The sequence below is a fragment of the Lissotriton helveticus genome, chromosome 10, assembly GCF_964261635.1.
Source record: "Lissotriton helveticus chromosome 10, aLisHel1.1, whole genome shotgun sequence".
In the NCBI taxonomy this organism is placed as follows: Eukaryota; Metazoa; Chordata; class Amphibia; order Caudata; family Salamandridae; genus Lissotriton; species Lissotriton helveticus.
The window spans coordinates 233,133,828-233,149,924 of NC_136071.1; the positions used below are offsets into that span (position 1 = coordinate 233,133,828).

Consider the following 16,097-nt stretch of genomic DNA (forward strand, 5'->3'; position numbering starts at 1 on the left):
AGCATTGGCACACTGGAGGTAATGTTTAACATATTGCGGCGCTCAAGGCAAAATTTGAGAAAAATGGAGAGAGTCTATTGTAAGCGTCCTCTACTTGTCATTAGGATCCCGGAAAGGCTGCACACAGTCAGTGTACATGGAAGCACAAATGTTATGTTTCAATGAACACTGGAAAATGAAATAAAAAGCAGTGGATAATCATTTAGGGGAATTAGATAGTGGCTCACAAGTGACAAGGTGTTGACCAAATACCCCTGGTGACAAGCCACCAGTGATAAGTGCCCTTTTACAGCAAATGGCTTTTTATCAAATTTATGTTAAAATTTTGGTTTAAAATGCACTATTTGTCCCGCTTTTTTTTAAACAAAATATTATTTAGGAAGAGTCCCCTGTAATCCTCGTGGATAAAGCCAGGCTGGCTTTGTTTGCTCGCATAGTAGAATTACTGGTAAGAATAACGCTTCACCACTTTCAGAGATCACATTTGCCACCACTGTTGCTCAGTGCTGATCAGATGTATTGACCCATATCTGCATCCCACATTGCTCTCAAGGAATTGTTGTCAGCATGCTGCCTTTTCCATCTTAGCAATACTCATTCTTCTCTGAGTCTTCGGCTCTGAGCCTGTAACCTGGTAGGACTGGAGCTAGTCCTAGCACCTTCCAACCAGGTGAGATGTGAGCTTATGGTTGCTGTTTCTTGTTATGCATGTTAATACTTGTTTGTTCGCAAGATTCTAATAATTATTTTTTGTTTCTGTGTTCTATCAAGGTTACCGAGTAGTGTTTCTGAGACGAGCACTACCTGTTGTTGGCATCATTCAGAACCACTGTCTTGTCCTCTTACTTATTTTTCCTTAAGTTCCCAACAAAGGGGCATATTATCAAGGGCTTTATCTCCGCTTTTTTGGCTTTAAAAGCCAAGAAAGCGGAGATAAAATTATCTCCCTATTACCAAGCTGTCGCTAACACCAGTTAGCGACAGCTAATAGGAGATAGTGACCATCTTGGGCCCCGCTTTGCATGTCAGTGATATTTATCACTAATGACATGCAAAGTGGGCGTGCCAAGATGTTAGCGACTGGAAACAGTCGCTAACATCGCTATCTCCTATTACCAACTTTTGGAGATATTCGCGCTAAGTGCGAATATCTCCAAAAGCTAACACCTGCCCAGGAGCAGTTCTTAGCCATGTTATCCAATGGGAGGTGGATAACATGGCTAAGAGCATTTGCTCGATAATGCATGAATATCGCTGACTTTTCAGCGATATTCATGCATTGCGGCCGTTTTTTATCGCATTTGCGATAAACCTTGCTAATAGAAAGGTTTATCTGCGATAAAAATCGCCGATGTGCGGCGATAATTTTTGTCTCTAAACAAGTTAGAGACAAAAATTATCTCTATTGGTTGGTAATATGCCCCAAAGTTATTATTATCCTGCACTTTTGTGGGAATAGACGGTGAATTGGGAAAGTCGGCCATATCATTTAGAGATCTCATCCAAGCCCGAATCATGGAAAAAGTTTTACTTTTCAGATTCAGAGACTAAGCTGTGGTTAACATTTGAATGCACACTTACAGAAGTGTTAAATCTGGTCCTTTTATAGGAAAATGAGCTTGCCTTTTTGTTTATCTAGTAGTTCTACCTTGGCTGCCCATGGCCGTTTGTATGGCCATGATGTAGTTCTGGTTCAAGTGTAAGTTAAGGAAACGTTTCCTGCAGTCTTTGTTACTGAATGTGACTTTTGTGTTGTGCACAATTTACGATTTACTAACTAAAGGGTCAAATATGGCAATTTTGTATTTTTTGTAGAAGTGCTCATGCAGTCGTAAGTTGTTTATTGTATTGTACAGCAATTGCATTTATATAGCGCTTACTACCACTACTCACTAGCACGCTACTCCGGAAGGATCCGAAGGATTAGTGGTGAATTAGTATAGTGAAATATGAAAGTGATTTGAGTGGGGGAATATTAGTCTGTTATTTGGATTGAGAAGGATAGTGGAGGTCTAGAGGAGGGAGAAAGTTTGCATTTATATAGCGCTTGCTACCACTCAGGAGGCGTTGAAGTGCTTTTTTGGCGAGTACCACTCTACTCTGGAACCCATAAAGGATTAGTGCTGAATTAGTATAGTGAAATATGAAAGTCATTTGAGCGGTGGATATGTTAGTCTGTTGTTTGGATTGAGAAGGATAGTGGAGGGATAGAAGAGGGAAAACGCTTGCATATAGCGCTTGCTACCCCTGATGAGGTGTTGAAGTGCTTTTTGTTGAGTAGCACCCTACTCTGGAACCCAAACAGAGTGGAGGGTTAGAAGAATGAAGGGTCTTGAAATTTTTTGTTTATAAATTGGGAGTTCATAGCAGTAGGAGGGGGTTTGGGATGAATAAAGGGGAGGTGGAGGAGTCAGAAGGAAGGGTTTAGAAAGGCTGGTGTGGGCGATATGATTAGTAAAAGAGGTATGAGATGATGCAAGAAGGGGTAGAGGAGGAAAGAGTCTGGAAAGGGTTATTTTGGGGATCATAGAAGTGGTATGGGGTTTGGGATGAATGAGGTAGTGGAAGTAGATGATCTATTGGTAGCTGTATAGCGTGAGAAATAGGTTAGTGCATTAGAAAGAGTACTAGAATGAAGTTTGACTTGAGTCAGAGAGTTGAGGTGGAGGATATATTGAGAGCGATATATGGTGAGAAATAGGGTAGTGCATTAGATATGCTGAATTAAAAGCAAAGTAATAAATACATTGATACATAAGTACATGGAAGGAATATATATTATTAATATTATCTATATATATATCTGGGAGAATGGGGTCGCTGAACAAGAGAAGAAAAAACACTCAAAAATTGTAACCTGGTGTCGTTTCATAGATGACTTGTTTGTCATATGGGACAGGAGTAAAAGAGAACTCCAAATTTTTATTGATTCACCGGAAGACAACAACTACAATTTCCACTTTACATCAGCTATAAGTGAAACCAGCCTCGTCTTCCTGGACGTAGAAGTTTTTGTGAAGAACAGCCGCCTATGTACCAAGATACATAGAAAACCTACCTCGTGTAACAGCATACTTCATGCGAACAGCGGGCACCAAGCGAAGTTAAAGTGGAGTACACCTTATGGTCAGATGTTAAGAGCGAAAAGAAACTGCTCTGAACCAGAGGACCTAGAACAGGAAGTTGAAAGAATGATCGATCGATTCCGGGAAAGGGGCTACCCGATAGAAGTGATCGAAACAGCAATATCCAGAATGAATGTGAAAAAGAGAACGGACCTCCTAGTACCAGTAACTGGTAAAACAAATGAGATGAAAGTTGTACCAGGAAAAACAAATAGCGTAACTCGCTTAATCATGGATTTTAACAATCAGAGTGATGATCTCAAAGGGGTGCTAAAGAGAAATTGGAACATCCTACTGTTAGATGAAACCCTGAAGGAAAATCTAACACCATCTCCAAGTGTCACCTATTGAAAGACATCTTCCTTACGGGACATCCTCACTCAGAGTCATCTGCAAATCAGGCAACTGATTTAGATCTCATGGTTAACCACACCTGGCTTTTGGAAGTGTTCCAAGTGTAAGGCCTGTGAACATGGTGTAAATATCACAGAATACAAGTTGCTGAATGGGCGATCTGAAAAAATCAGGGACCACATAACATGCGGATCAAAATATGTGGTCTATAGACTTTTGTGCCCGTGTGGGAAATCCTACATAGGGAGCACCATAAACAAACTAAAATTGAGGATACTCCAACATCTACGTGCGATCAAGAACAAGGATCCCAATAACCCCATGGCGAAACACTGAGGAATTTCATCACAGTAACCCCAACTGAAATACTCAGGGATTAAGATCAGCAAACCCTCAAAGAGAGGAGGGGGGGGTCGCACAATGCAATTAGGGAGACTAGAGTCTAGAATGATTTTGGGGATGGGGACTGAGTATTCGTATGGACATAATCAAGATGCTGAACTATTTGTACATCTGTAAATAGACGATGAAAAGAACAAATCCGGGCGAGATTCTGAACTCCATTTTCGATTAGCTTTTTTGTATATAGGTGTAAATATCATGATAAGTAGTGGTAGGGCCGCCCTTTAGACTTGAATGAAATGAGAAAATGGGCAAGCGGCATAATTTCTCCGAAGAAAATATGAGCAATAACAATTGTGAGGCTATATAAATTGGATATGAAAATGAACTGATCTCACATAGGCGTGCATTGACGCATAACAGTCAACCTGAAATAGAAATAGAATACTTCACAATACATAAAGAATGTGATAATGAAAAAGCAAATGCGTCAAACATGGACTTCTGTTTCAAGATAAAACTGTATATAATGTATATAGTTGTAAAAAATTGAGACTCTCTAGTACACCAATCCATTCTGAAAGAAATATGAGGAAAAATAAAATATGATAATTTCGACTTTGTTGATTGCTAGTACTTTACTGTGATTGGAACAAACCTTTACAGAGATAATGTTATGCTGCGTGGAATGAACTGTAACTACCTGAATTATTTAACATTCACTTGTACTTTACTGTGATGTTTAATTAAGATTAAGTTTAATTTAATTCAAGTCAAATTATTTTGAAACAATGGCGACCCTCTTTTGGCCATAAACTGAAAACAAGGTTGACAGTCTAGAGGAGTAGTAGAAATAGAAAATGGTATCTGCACTATGCACTTTAAAAATGGTCTAGACAACACGGACTCTATGGTCCAGTGGAAGGCTAGGAGTAGCCGAAACGCGCAGGCCGTCCGATTTTTGCACTTACTCTGCACATGGTGTGTTGAAATAAAACAATTTGAAAAAAGAACTTACCTGTTTGCTGTGCCATGATTTCAGCCAAGAGGATACAAAGAGGCGAGAGGATTCAAGGAATAAATATATATATATATATATATATATATATATATATATATATATATATATAAAGGAGAAGACCACTTTACTAGAAGTAGACCAAGGACACAGCGGGGATTCCATCAGACACCTTTTATTCACGTTGTGGCGCTGCGTAATGCATTTCGGCTCTAAAAGCCTTCCTCAGACGCTGTACACCACCAGAATGCGCCGTCTCCCTCCTCAAACGTTAGTTGGCCCTCCCATAAGTAACGGAACAGCTGACCCTGTTAACCTGTAGCAGCTGTGATTCAATGTGGGACCACAGCTACAAAAATTCAGCAGAATGGAACACCGTAACAGGGTACGTTTTTGCGCTTCAAATGCGCGCTTGAGGTGCCTTGTGAGGGGGGGCCATGTAGTGGCAGGTGTAGTCCTTACTTGTGTGTTGGGGTTACCTCCGGTCCCCGACGTCCAAGCCACAATTACAGTTCAGGCCGGGCCGTGGAGAGCAACTGCAGTGAGCACTCCCCCGTGAAGTCACAGGCTGCCTCCTTGCAGCAGCCGCTTGCGTGGCCTGTTCTCGTGGCGGTCTCGGGAGTATCAATAACTTGATTACACAGAGTTGGTTGCCAGCTAAAATCCCGGACTCTTCACTGGACGGGTCCTTGAAGCGTGCTCCTGGCAGGCACGTAAATATGAAGGAGAAGAGGACCACTTTACTAGAAGTAGACCAAGGACACAGCGGGGATTCCATCAGACACATTTTATTCACGTTGTGGCGCTGCGTAATGCATTTCGGCTCTAAAAACCTTCCTCAGACGCTGTACACCACCAGAATGCGCCGTCTCCCTCCTCAAACGTTAGTTGGCCCTCCCATAAGTAACGGAACAGCTGACCCTGTTAACCTGTAGCAGCTGTGATTCAATGTGGGACCACAGCTACCAGAATGCAGCAGAATGGAACACCGTAACAGGGTAAGTTTTTGCGCTTCAAATGCGCGCTTGAGGTGCCTTGTGAGGGGGGGCCATGTAGTGGCAGGTGCAGTCCTTACTTGTGTGTTGGGGTTACCTCCGGTCCCCGACGTCCAATATATATATATATATGCATAAGGAAGGCAATATATGTAGAACAAAGTTAATAAACCCCGGCTTTCAAGTGTTATTTTACTTCAAATTTTTTAATTTTTTTTTTATGCTTTGTAATTCAATAGTGAAGCAATTGTAGATAAATAGTAATAATAAAAGATTTACTTATTTATGTAGTCACTTATATATATTTTAAAGCATAGAATAATGTAACTATAAGAAATATGTAAATTTATTTAGGCATAACTAATGAATATCTATATTTTTTAAAACATAACTATTATTCACATTTATACAAAGCAATATACATATGCAAGTACATTTCTATAGTTCAAAGAAATGCTTATATATAGAGGGATGTGCTGTATATTTGTTTTCTTATGGTGGTTATGCAGGGAAGGGCCAATTCCTGAGCAGTGTTCTGAAGATAAGATGGTTATGTGTGGATCTTATGTTTGGGGGTAAAGAGTTCTATAGTTTGCCTGTGTGAAAAGAGAAGGATGTGCCACCCATGGTTTTTGTCTTGTACGGTGGGATTTTGAGGCGAGGTGCCACTCTAGAGTGTCGTTTTTGGTGATTTTGTTCCTGATGACGAGCGGTCCTGTTCCATGTATCGCTTTGTGTGTGATACAAAGCAGCTTGAGTGTAGATCTTCTGGCAAATGGTAACCAATATTTTTTGTCTTATACAGTGGGATTTTGAGGCAAGATTCCACTCTAGAGCGGAGTTTTCTTAGTTGAATGTATTTCTTTTTTTTTTAAACTCTTTTTATTCACAACAAATGAAGAGTGGAGGTCAGCGCAATCAGGATACACATTAGTCACATCTGTACCATAAAGAATGCAGTTTGCCCATTGCCTTTTCAATACAAAGTATTACATAGTAAAACAATCACAAGTTAAATTCACAGTGTAGCCAGACTGTCAATGGGTATAATTCGGGGGGGGCTCACATATGGATCCTCGATAGTCATTCCAGTTAGACCACACTGGACAGCCCCTTGCCACATATACTGTCTTTTCTTCCAGCATGCACCAGTCCATGTCTTTTTTCCAGGCGCTTAGTGTCAGAGGCGCTGCTGCCCCCCACAGCCTTGCCACATTTCTCTTTGCGATTGTCAGTCCCAACGTAACCCAAAGCCTCCCCTTCGGTGACAGGTCCGTAGGCTCCCAGATATTTAAAATACATCTCTTCGCCTCTTGCCGCAACTCCACCCCCAGACCTCATGCATGCAATCAAGCACTTGTTTCCAATAGGGCTGAAGTACCGGGCACTCCCACTGTATATGGAAAAAAGTTCCCGCATCGCCTCTTACAGAGACCATCCACACTGCTGCCCATCCGCATCAATCTAGTGCCAGAAACATAAACCCGGTGAAGAATTTTCATTTGGATCAGTCGTAGTCTGGCCAATATAGCTACCTCTCTGGGGGATGCCAGCGCCTCCCTCCACTCCTCCTCGTCTATCTCGAGCCCATCTGCCTCCCACTTCCCTTTGAGAGAGCCAATGGATCTAGGGAGCGATGGATACGCATTTTATATGTGAGGGAAATGAGCGCTCTGGGAGGTGGCCATCTAGCAATCTATCCTCCAGGGAGGAGGATTCTGGGGGCTGAGTTCCTGAGGGGATGCTAGTCTGGAGAGAGCGCCTAACCTGGAGGTAGCGAAAGTATTCCGTCTTCGCCAGGTCGTATGTACGTTGGAGCGAAGCAAAAGGCACTACCCCGTCTGAACCCCATAGATCCTTGATGTATGAGATCCCTATTAGGTCCCAGCTGCGGAACCCCTTGGTGCCGCCTAAGTTGCCCAATTTTTCTGAGAAGCTGAATGTATTTCTTGATTGTATTCCTGATGAAGAGGGGTCCTGTTCCATATATCAGTCTGTGTGTGATACAAAGCAGCTTGATTGTGGATCTTCTGGTAACCAATGCAAGTCTTTCAAGGCAGGGGAGATGTGGGCTTGTTGCTTTATATGTTAGAGTAGTCTGGCAGCAGAGTTCTGAATCCGTTGTATTTTTTTCAAGGTTTTTTCAAAGGTGATCAGTGGTAAAGGCTATTGGCGGAATTCAGTTTGGACAGAACAAGAGAGATGGTGGTAGCCTGCAACTTGTGTGGAAATCCCAGATGGAGGAAGTTATGTTGCAGAGTTTTTATAGTAACAAAGCTTGATCTTGCTAGTTTGTCCACTTGAGCAGTCATTGATAGCTTGAAGTCCAAGGTAATTCAGAGGTTTCTTACTTTCTTTGATACTTTACACGTTGTTCCCAGATCATTAGTCGGTGAGTGGGTCATACTTTTTCCAAAAGAGGCACATGATTATTTCTGTTTTGGAAGCATTCAATTTGAGATGGCTCCATGTCATCCATTGATCCACGGCTCTGAGACAACTGAAAATTGCTGAGTTTCCAATGTCTTTGGGGTGTTCCAGTTGAAGGAGTATAAGTGTGTCATATGCATAGTTTATAGCATGTGAAGTGAAATTGATGGATCAGTGCCTGTAATAACTTCATGTAGATTTCAAAAACCATTGGTGAGATGATAGAACCTTGAAGGACCCCTGTTTTTGTGAAGTTTGGTTTGGAAGAGAAAGGGGGGTATGGATGACATTAGTTATGTTGTGAAAGTAGGATGTGATCTTGGCTAGAGCAGGCCCCAACTTACCAGAGATTGAAATACTACTTACACACAGTCCACAAAACAGAAAATATGAAGAACTTGGCTAAAAATGAATTTCCTGCTTAGGGATTCATAGGTGTGAAGAAGACCAGAGAGCCCCTCTTCATTTATTAGCTTCTTTTGGAGTCCTGAAACTGTTCACGGAGGAAGTTTTTGTCAGTATTATCCTTGTTTTTTGTAGTCATCATTAACTCTTTCACAAAGCAATTGTTTTTAAATATATCACTCATGATAAGGAACTACTGCTAGATTAGAAGCTTTGAGTTGTGCAAGCTTTGACAGTTTGGGAGAGCATTAGTGTAGTGAAGCTGGGAAAGAAAGACTAAATTGAATACCCTCTGTTCAACCCAGCAGATTGACATCTTATGTCTTTGGAGGAATCTTTTTTACACCAGTCCAAAGATAGTGTGACAATATTTGGGAGGACTTTTCAGAACTATGTTCTCCAAACAAACTGTCATTTTAAGTACAATATGCTTTTTGGCTCGTTTTTTTCATCTCATTCTTTCTTGTTTTTATATTCCATTTTATTGGCTGTCACAGATCAATGAGCTTCGTTATTCCTTTGCTTGACATTGATATAGTTTTAGTTTTTCATGATGAGTGTATTTTACCTGACTTGGTGTGTACCTCTTTTATTTGTTGTTTGTTTGCAATTTGACAATAAAGGAAATAAATAAAGAAATCAGACTGTTCTTTACTCTGAGAAAATATGAGACACTAGGACGTGTCATGAAACCACCTTAATTTTGACTTTTCTTTAAATGTTTCACACTTTACTCTACAGACTCCTATCTCAGTTTGCAATCCAAGCTGTTTGCCCGGATACAGAAAAGTCCCTGAAAGAGAGAAACAAGTATGCTGTTACTCATGCAGCCCATGTCCAGATGGGGAAATTTCAAACCAAACAGGTATGCAAATAGTCACACAAACAGAGGGGCATATTTACTAATCTTTCACACAACCCAGGGCAGCAAGCAAAGTTGCCACACTGCTTTGCATGAGAGGGTGAGAGCAGAAATGCACCATATTTACAAAAATATGAAGCATTTCCGCTTTTCAACGCATTTTTAGATTTACCAGCTTTAGTAAATCTGAGACTGTGCAATAAATAATCAATGGATAGATGCATGGGAACGTCCTCGTTCCACCCATGGTACGCCTACAAAGTGAAAATGTAACATAACTCAGCGCAAACCATAGCTTTCTGCCATGTATGTATAAAACTGAAAAATAAAGATAAAAAAAAAAAAACTCAGCGCAAACGGCTGCAATGTGTTACATTCCTTTACAAAGCCACACAAGGCTACATAAATCAGGCCATGCATGGCTTGGTAAATTCCAAACAAGCCTTTGTGTTGTTCAAGCGAGGCTAAGCCTTAGTAAATCTAGGCCTAAGAGAGCAATCTATACACTTAGAAAATGATTTAGCAGTAATAACACTCACTGCACCTGATCTACCTGAGTGTTTTTTAGTGTGTTACTGAGTTCTGAGTTTCCAACCTACATCATCTCCCTGAAGGAGCCTTGGACTGCCGTGCCCTCACTACCTTGAGAGTCAAGGGGCAGATTTACAAGCCCCATGCGCAGCCAGTGCATCACGTTGCGTGACGCACCGGTGGCGCAGCCTGCTAAGGGATATTTACAAGAACAGGTTAAGTCACCCTGCGTGACTTTACCTGTGCTTGCAAATATTGCCCCTGTTCACAAAACACTTTGCGTGTTGGGGAGGGACATGGGCATTGCTGTGGGTGTTCCCACACAACACCCATGTCCACTGAGGCATTTCCAGATTTACGAAAAATCATAAACCTGGAAATGCGTCAGTTTCCTGCGCCACCATAGGGGTGGCGTAGCCAAGCGAAACGAGGAGAAATAGTTTCGTTTCTCCTCGTTATTTCCTCTTTCAATGCGTGCTGCATTCTACAGCATACATTGAAAGAGGAAAATGCCTGCAGTGATTGCTTTTGTGCAGGAAGGGGCACCTTCCTTCGCAAAAGCAATCTCCCCATGGAGCAGGCATCCTTGCGCCATGGTGCAAGGGTGCCTGCACCGGCGCATGGCAGCTGTTTCTGCGCCAGCGCAGGGGCGAGCACAGGAATGTGACATATCATTGTAGATATGTCGCATTCCTGTGCCCTGAAAGTGCTGCAGCGTGGCGCAGCCAAAGGGCTTGCGGTGCTGCAGCACTTTCTTGTAGATCTGCCCCAAGTGCTGAAGGGGTACGTTGGTCTTCCATTAGGTGCCATTTGTCTAAGGCCTCCCAAAAAAACAAGGCGGTGATGCCTATTTCAAAACGTAAGGTATTTAGAGGTGGTGGGCGAGACAAAAGACAACATACACAATGACAATATGTAGTGACTGAACAGTTACAGGAAGTTAAATATATGTGTACATGTGACATGACTGCATAAATGATAATGAGAGGACAGTGATCGAGATTAAAGTCTGACTGTGACATTAAGATGAAAGAGGCTCTCCCTGAAAACAGCAAGTTGGGCCTAGTCTTGTGATGTTAGTGGAGAGGCAGTATACAGGGCTAAACACGTGGACTGAGTGAGACTGGGCAGATGGAAGTCTGGGCTGTGCATTGAAGAGATAATTATCGAAAAAAGAGAGTAAGATCCAGGAATCCTGGGACTGGACGTATATCCCAAATACTTCGTGGAGGAAAAGTTTCCTCTAGGCTTTGGACCTCCCCAGCCTCTAGAGAACAGTAGTGATAAAAAGGTTTGCAAGCATGTATTTCTCCTTTGCCAATGTTTCAATTTGCTCCCATCAATGGGTGAATTATATTTGATTCCAAAAGTTACAGCAAAAAGAAGTTAGCTTGAGTGAACAAGATTCCTTTTATTGGTGGTTTTCCACTGAGTTTCCTCCATTTTCACTTGAGAAAACCCTGGCTCTACTCGCCACACAGGGCGAAACACGTGTCGGCTGTTCTGTTTTTCTGCCTCTAAAAACTTCTATAGTAAATATCTGATAAATGAGTGAAAATGGAGGAAACTCAGTGGAAAACCACCAATAAAAGGAATCTTTTTCACTCAAGCTAACTTGTTTTTGTTATATCTTTCGGATTGAAGAGATAATGCCTGAATTGCCTTAGGGTATTGCAACATTACCTATGCAGTGTTATAAAATTACCCAAAATCAGTAGAATGTGCTCCCAGATATTGCACATTTCTCCCATTTCAGCTGCCCTCTAAAGGAAGAGTAACATATAGTGTAAAAGAACATGATCCTAGTATTTATAAGAACTCAGACTTGCAAAGTCAACTTCTGCAAAATCACTTCCTCCAGCTGTAGAAGGGAGCTGCATACAAATGGATAACCACACCCAGAGCTGACCAGTGTGACTGGTGCCAGGCCCTGAGAGTACAAAGAGTCCATACATTGCAAGGAACAAAGAACAACGCAGCCCATTCCATCCTAGGATTACAACAAAAAGACCACATCACACGAACCTTGGAATCCAGAAACGGATGCCTGGTGAAAGATAGGGTACAGACCAAGACACTATGCATCATCAAAAAAGGACTGCGTGTCTGCGGTATTTACCATTTCAGGAATTGGTGCATACTCTTTAAACTGACTAGACATCTTAGTTTAGTGTTCCCCAACTGACTTGATTTTACCCCAATCATTTTATTTGTATTTATTTATGGTTCTACTATAGTGCTGCGCTGCCCGTATCGGGTGCAAAAGCGCTTTACAGTGTAGGTGAAATTTTGATTGAGCTAACAGGTGTTCAGTTTAACACATTTGGTAAGTAATTTTTCCTATAAAGAGCATTATATTTTCCGAAACATTAGTTTGTATGTATGTATATGGTATTTCTATAGCTCAAACCTAGTCAAAAGGCCGAGGAGCGCTGTATTGGGTCAAGGACAAGTATAAAGTCCATAAGTGATCGGAGAGGCAGTTGGTCACACTATTAATGCAATGTGAAGTAATGTTCTTTAAAGAGTCAGTCTTTAAATCTTTCCTAATTTGGAGCCTCATTCGCCAGTCCTGATGGATATTGGGATGCTCTTTCAGATCCTGGGAGCATAAAAAACACCATGCACTGTGCTTTTTTTCTTTTTTTACACTTTTTACTCTGCAGTCTGAAGGAGTCCTGGCTGCGGCTCCGAAGATGGTGAGCATATCTGCAAGATAAGATGGTGTGGGGGTAAATGATCCCCTATTTAAAAAAGCTAGTAAAAAAAAAAAGAATCAAGAGTAATTGGTAAATGTGTCGGAACAGGGAGGGAAATTAGAGCAGGGCGGACGGAGGAATCAAGTTAAGGTCACAATATTGGTCAGGTAATCGAGCTACACATTTAAATATTGTTTAAAGAGAAATGTTCTAAAATTTTTTTCAGAAGGGTCCAACTCTTTTCCACATCCTTAATCACCCTGTAAAGAGTTCCACAGTGTGTGAGCCATGCCTGTGAATGAATTGTGTAACGCATGGTGCATTTAGATATTCAAAATGGCGAAGACACGCCCCTGCAGCTTGCCTGAGGTCCAAGGGAACAAAGCGGCTGGAAACCCTTGGGCGCAGCCTTAAATGTCCGACCAGGTTCCTACTGCACACCCGATGACGTCACCTGACCCCTCAGTTCCACCCCCTTCTTGGCCCAGGAGGAGGTTCAGGCCTGTGGCGCTACTAAGGGCGCCCCTCCCCTAGGCGCGGGGTGGGGGCGCCTGTTCAGGCTTATCTCTGGAATCTCTTGAGCACCGCCAAATTAAACATAACTTTCTGATTGTATTTTTGGACTGAATTGTGGGTATGTGGTGCAGCAGGAGTGAAAGAGCAAATGGAAAAAGTGGGAGTCAAAGGCTGACTGAAGAGTGTCGTTAAAGGAGTTGTGTGATGGAGAAGGGGAGGTACAGCCAAAGTCATGGTGGATAAGATCCAGGGTGGACATGTGAGTTAGAGCTTGACCAGGGGCAGAAAGTGGGAAGGGAGCCAACAAATACTGTAGACCTAACGTGATTCTTTTTTCAATACTTTTTTGTTTCAGCATAAAACTTAAGATTTTGGAAAATATGGTTTGAAGAAAGCCATATCAATCTTAAGCCCCCAGGTGTTTTTCAGCTTTCTCTGTTTTTTGTGGACTGTGCATAACATTCTCTCTTTCATTCTTTTTCTATTCCTCCTAGACATGGAAAACTGCATAAGGTGCCCCAAAGAACAGTGGCCCAATGAGAGGAAGGACACCTGTATTCCAAGGACCGTGGAGCTTTTATCCTATGAGGATCCACTGGGCGTCTCATTAGCCTGTTCCTCGGTCCTGCTTTCAGTAGTAGGAGCTGGTGTTCTATGGATCTTTATAAAAAACCATCACACAGCTCTTGTAAGAGCCAACAACCGAGACCTGAGCTACATCCTCCTTATTTCTCTAATACTTTCTTTCCTCTGTTGTTTATTATTCATTGGTCGACCGGTGAAAGTAACATGCCTACTGCGACAAACAAGCTTTTCCATTGTTTTTACCGTCGCCGTTTCTTCGGTTCTAGCAAAAACCATCACAGTGGTGATGGCCTTCAATGCCACAAAGCCCGGCAGCCAGCTTAGGAAGTGGGTTGGACCAAGACTTGGAAGCTCTTTAGTCATCGTCTTATCTTTGGGAGAAGTTATCATATGTATCGCGTGGATCACCCTCGCCCCACCTTTCCCAGATGTGGACACCTCTCAAATGGGGAAGATGATCCTGCAATGCAACGATGGCTCTGCTATTGCACTATACCTTGTTATTGGCTACATTGGAGTTTTGGCTCTCTTAAGTTTTCTTTTGGCGTTCTTCGCCAGGAGGTTGCCGGACTCCTTTAACGAGGCTCAGCTCATTACCTTCAGTATGATGGTCTTCTGCAGTGTGTGGGTGGCCTTCATCCCAGCCTACTTGAGCACCAAGGGCAAATACATGGTGGCCGTGGAGGTCTTTGCCATCCTGACCTCCACCGCAGGGCTGTTGGGGTGTATATTTATTCCCAAGTGCTATATTATTTTACTACGATCGGATCTCAACAAGAAAGAGTTTCTTGTTGGTAAAAAGTGAATAGTTTTTCACTCAATAAAATATAGCTAAAATATTGGTTCTTACATATAAGGCAATAAGCATTGTCTTCCATGGTATATAATTGTGAACAGTCTGATAAATAAACTTAACTCTGACAAATGAAAACTGTATCTATTAATTGACCTGAACTCCTAACGGTCCGTTAAAGATGGCTTCATTGTACATGTGCCCAAATGACCTTGCCATCTCTTCTTATTACTGAAACTCCAATGAAACCCAAAAACATACACACACTGAGATCCTCATCTTCCTCTTCCTAACTGACCTTTCGTGATCTGAGACAAATCACTTTGCTTCAGGAAGGTGCAGTGGTTACATGAAGTTAATAATAAACACACTTTCATTGGACTCATTTAGCAGATCTGATGGTAGTGTGTGTTAGCCTGAACAGAGCTCAAAGTGATGCTTGTCTGTTTTTTTTCTGAGTGTGAGCACATTTCACCAGTTTCTGTGCTTGTTTTATCTGCATGATGTGTAGGTGAGTTTTCTGTTCTGCTCCACCGCCAGCAGAGCTGAAGCCTCCTGCCCTGTGGAATGTGGAGCTGTGCAGAACTAAGGGAGAAATCTTTGTCAGTCTGGAGTTAGGAGTTGGAGAGAGAAGGAGTGAAAGGCAGGAGCTGAGTTTGTTTAGATGACGACCTTGAGGACTCCCCCGTAGAGACCGAGCAGGGCAGCTCTTAGGTAGAGCACTACCAGGGACCTGTCCCAGGATTACCCTTAGAATCGCACCTGAGACGAGACCATAAACAGTGTTTCAGTCGCCGCCCTCTCTTCCACAGTTTCGGTGCTGCAGTTTGAGGAGTGGACTTACTCAGGATCCATTTAATGGCAGAACAAAAGCAAATTAGTTTCCTGCTTTGTTTGCTTGATGTGGCCGATGGGAGGATAGAGAAAGAGAAGAGTAACTGAACGAGTGGGAGGGTGGTGGAACAGAGAGAAGTGTATTTCCTTTTACAGAGATCAGTAAAGGTGCACAGTATCCACAGAAAATGTACTGCCATGTATGAGGTCCAGTCCAAGGATAGTATTCACTGCACCTCAGAATGAATTTGACCCAATGAAATATTGGAATGAGAGAATGTCACCATGATTTATTAAATAAAATACTGTACGTGACAATAGGATTTTTACACTGCACTACAAGGGAATTGCATTCCAAGATGGTGTCCTTTTTTAAACATACTCAAACTTTTATTTTTTACCTGGAGCTCAATAACTTTTCAATGATTCATAAACCCCAATAGTGCTAAACATGAATCCATTATACTTCTAGGAAGATAAAAAACATGAGGTTAGGCAGTATCTCTCTTTCTAAATTATGCAGTCGTCTGTTTATGAGTTAAATAATGCTTTACACCCACTCCAGTTCTGGGCAGTGTTTTATTAAAGTGCAGGATAATGCTCCGAAT

General features: G+C 42.0%; 1 protein-coding gene across 1 annotated transcript in view; it reads left to right on the forward strand.

Annotated features, from left to right (window-relative positions):
* Positions 1-14,667, forward strand: part of LOC144783988 (vomeronasal type-2 receptor 26-like) — a 159,839-nt gene extending 145,172 nt beyond the window's left edge. Inside the window, exons 4-5 of the mRNA XM_078662703.1 lie at positions 9,411-9,534; positions 13,772-14,667. Coding sequence (XP_078518829.1) covers positions 9,411-9,534; positions 13,772-14,667 — 1,020 coding nt within the window. The remainder of the gene's footprint in view (positions 1-9,410; positions 9,535-13,771) is intronic.
* The last annotated feature ends 1,430 nt before the right edge of the window (positions 14,668-16,097 follow it).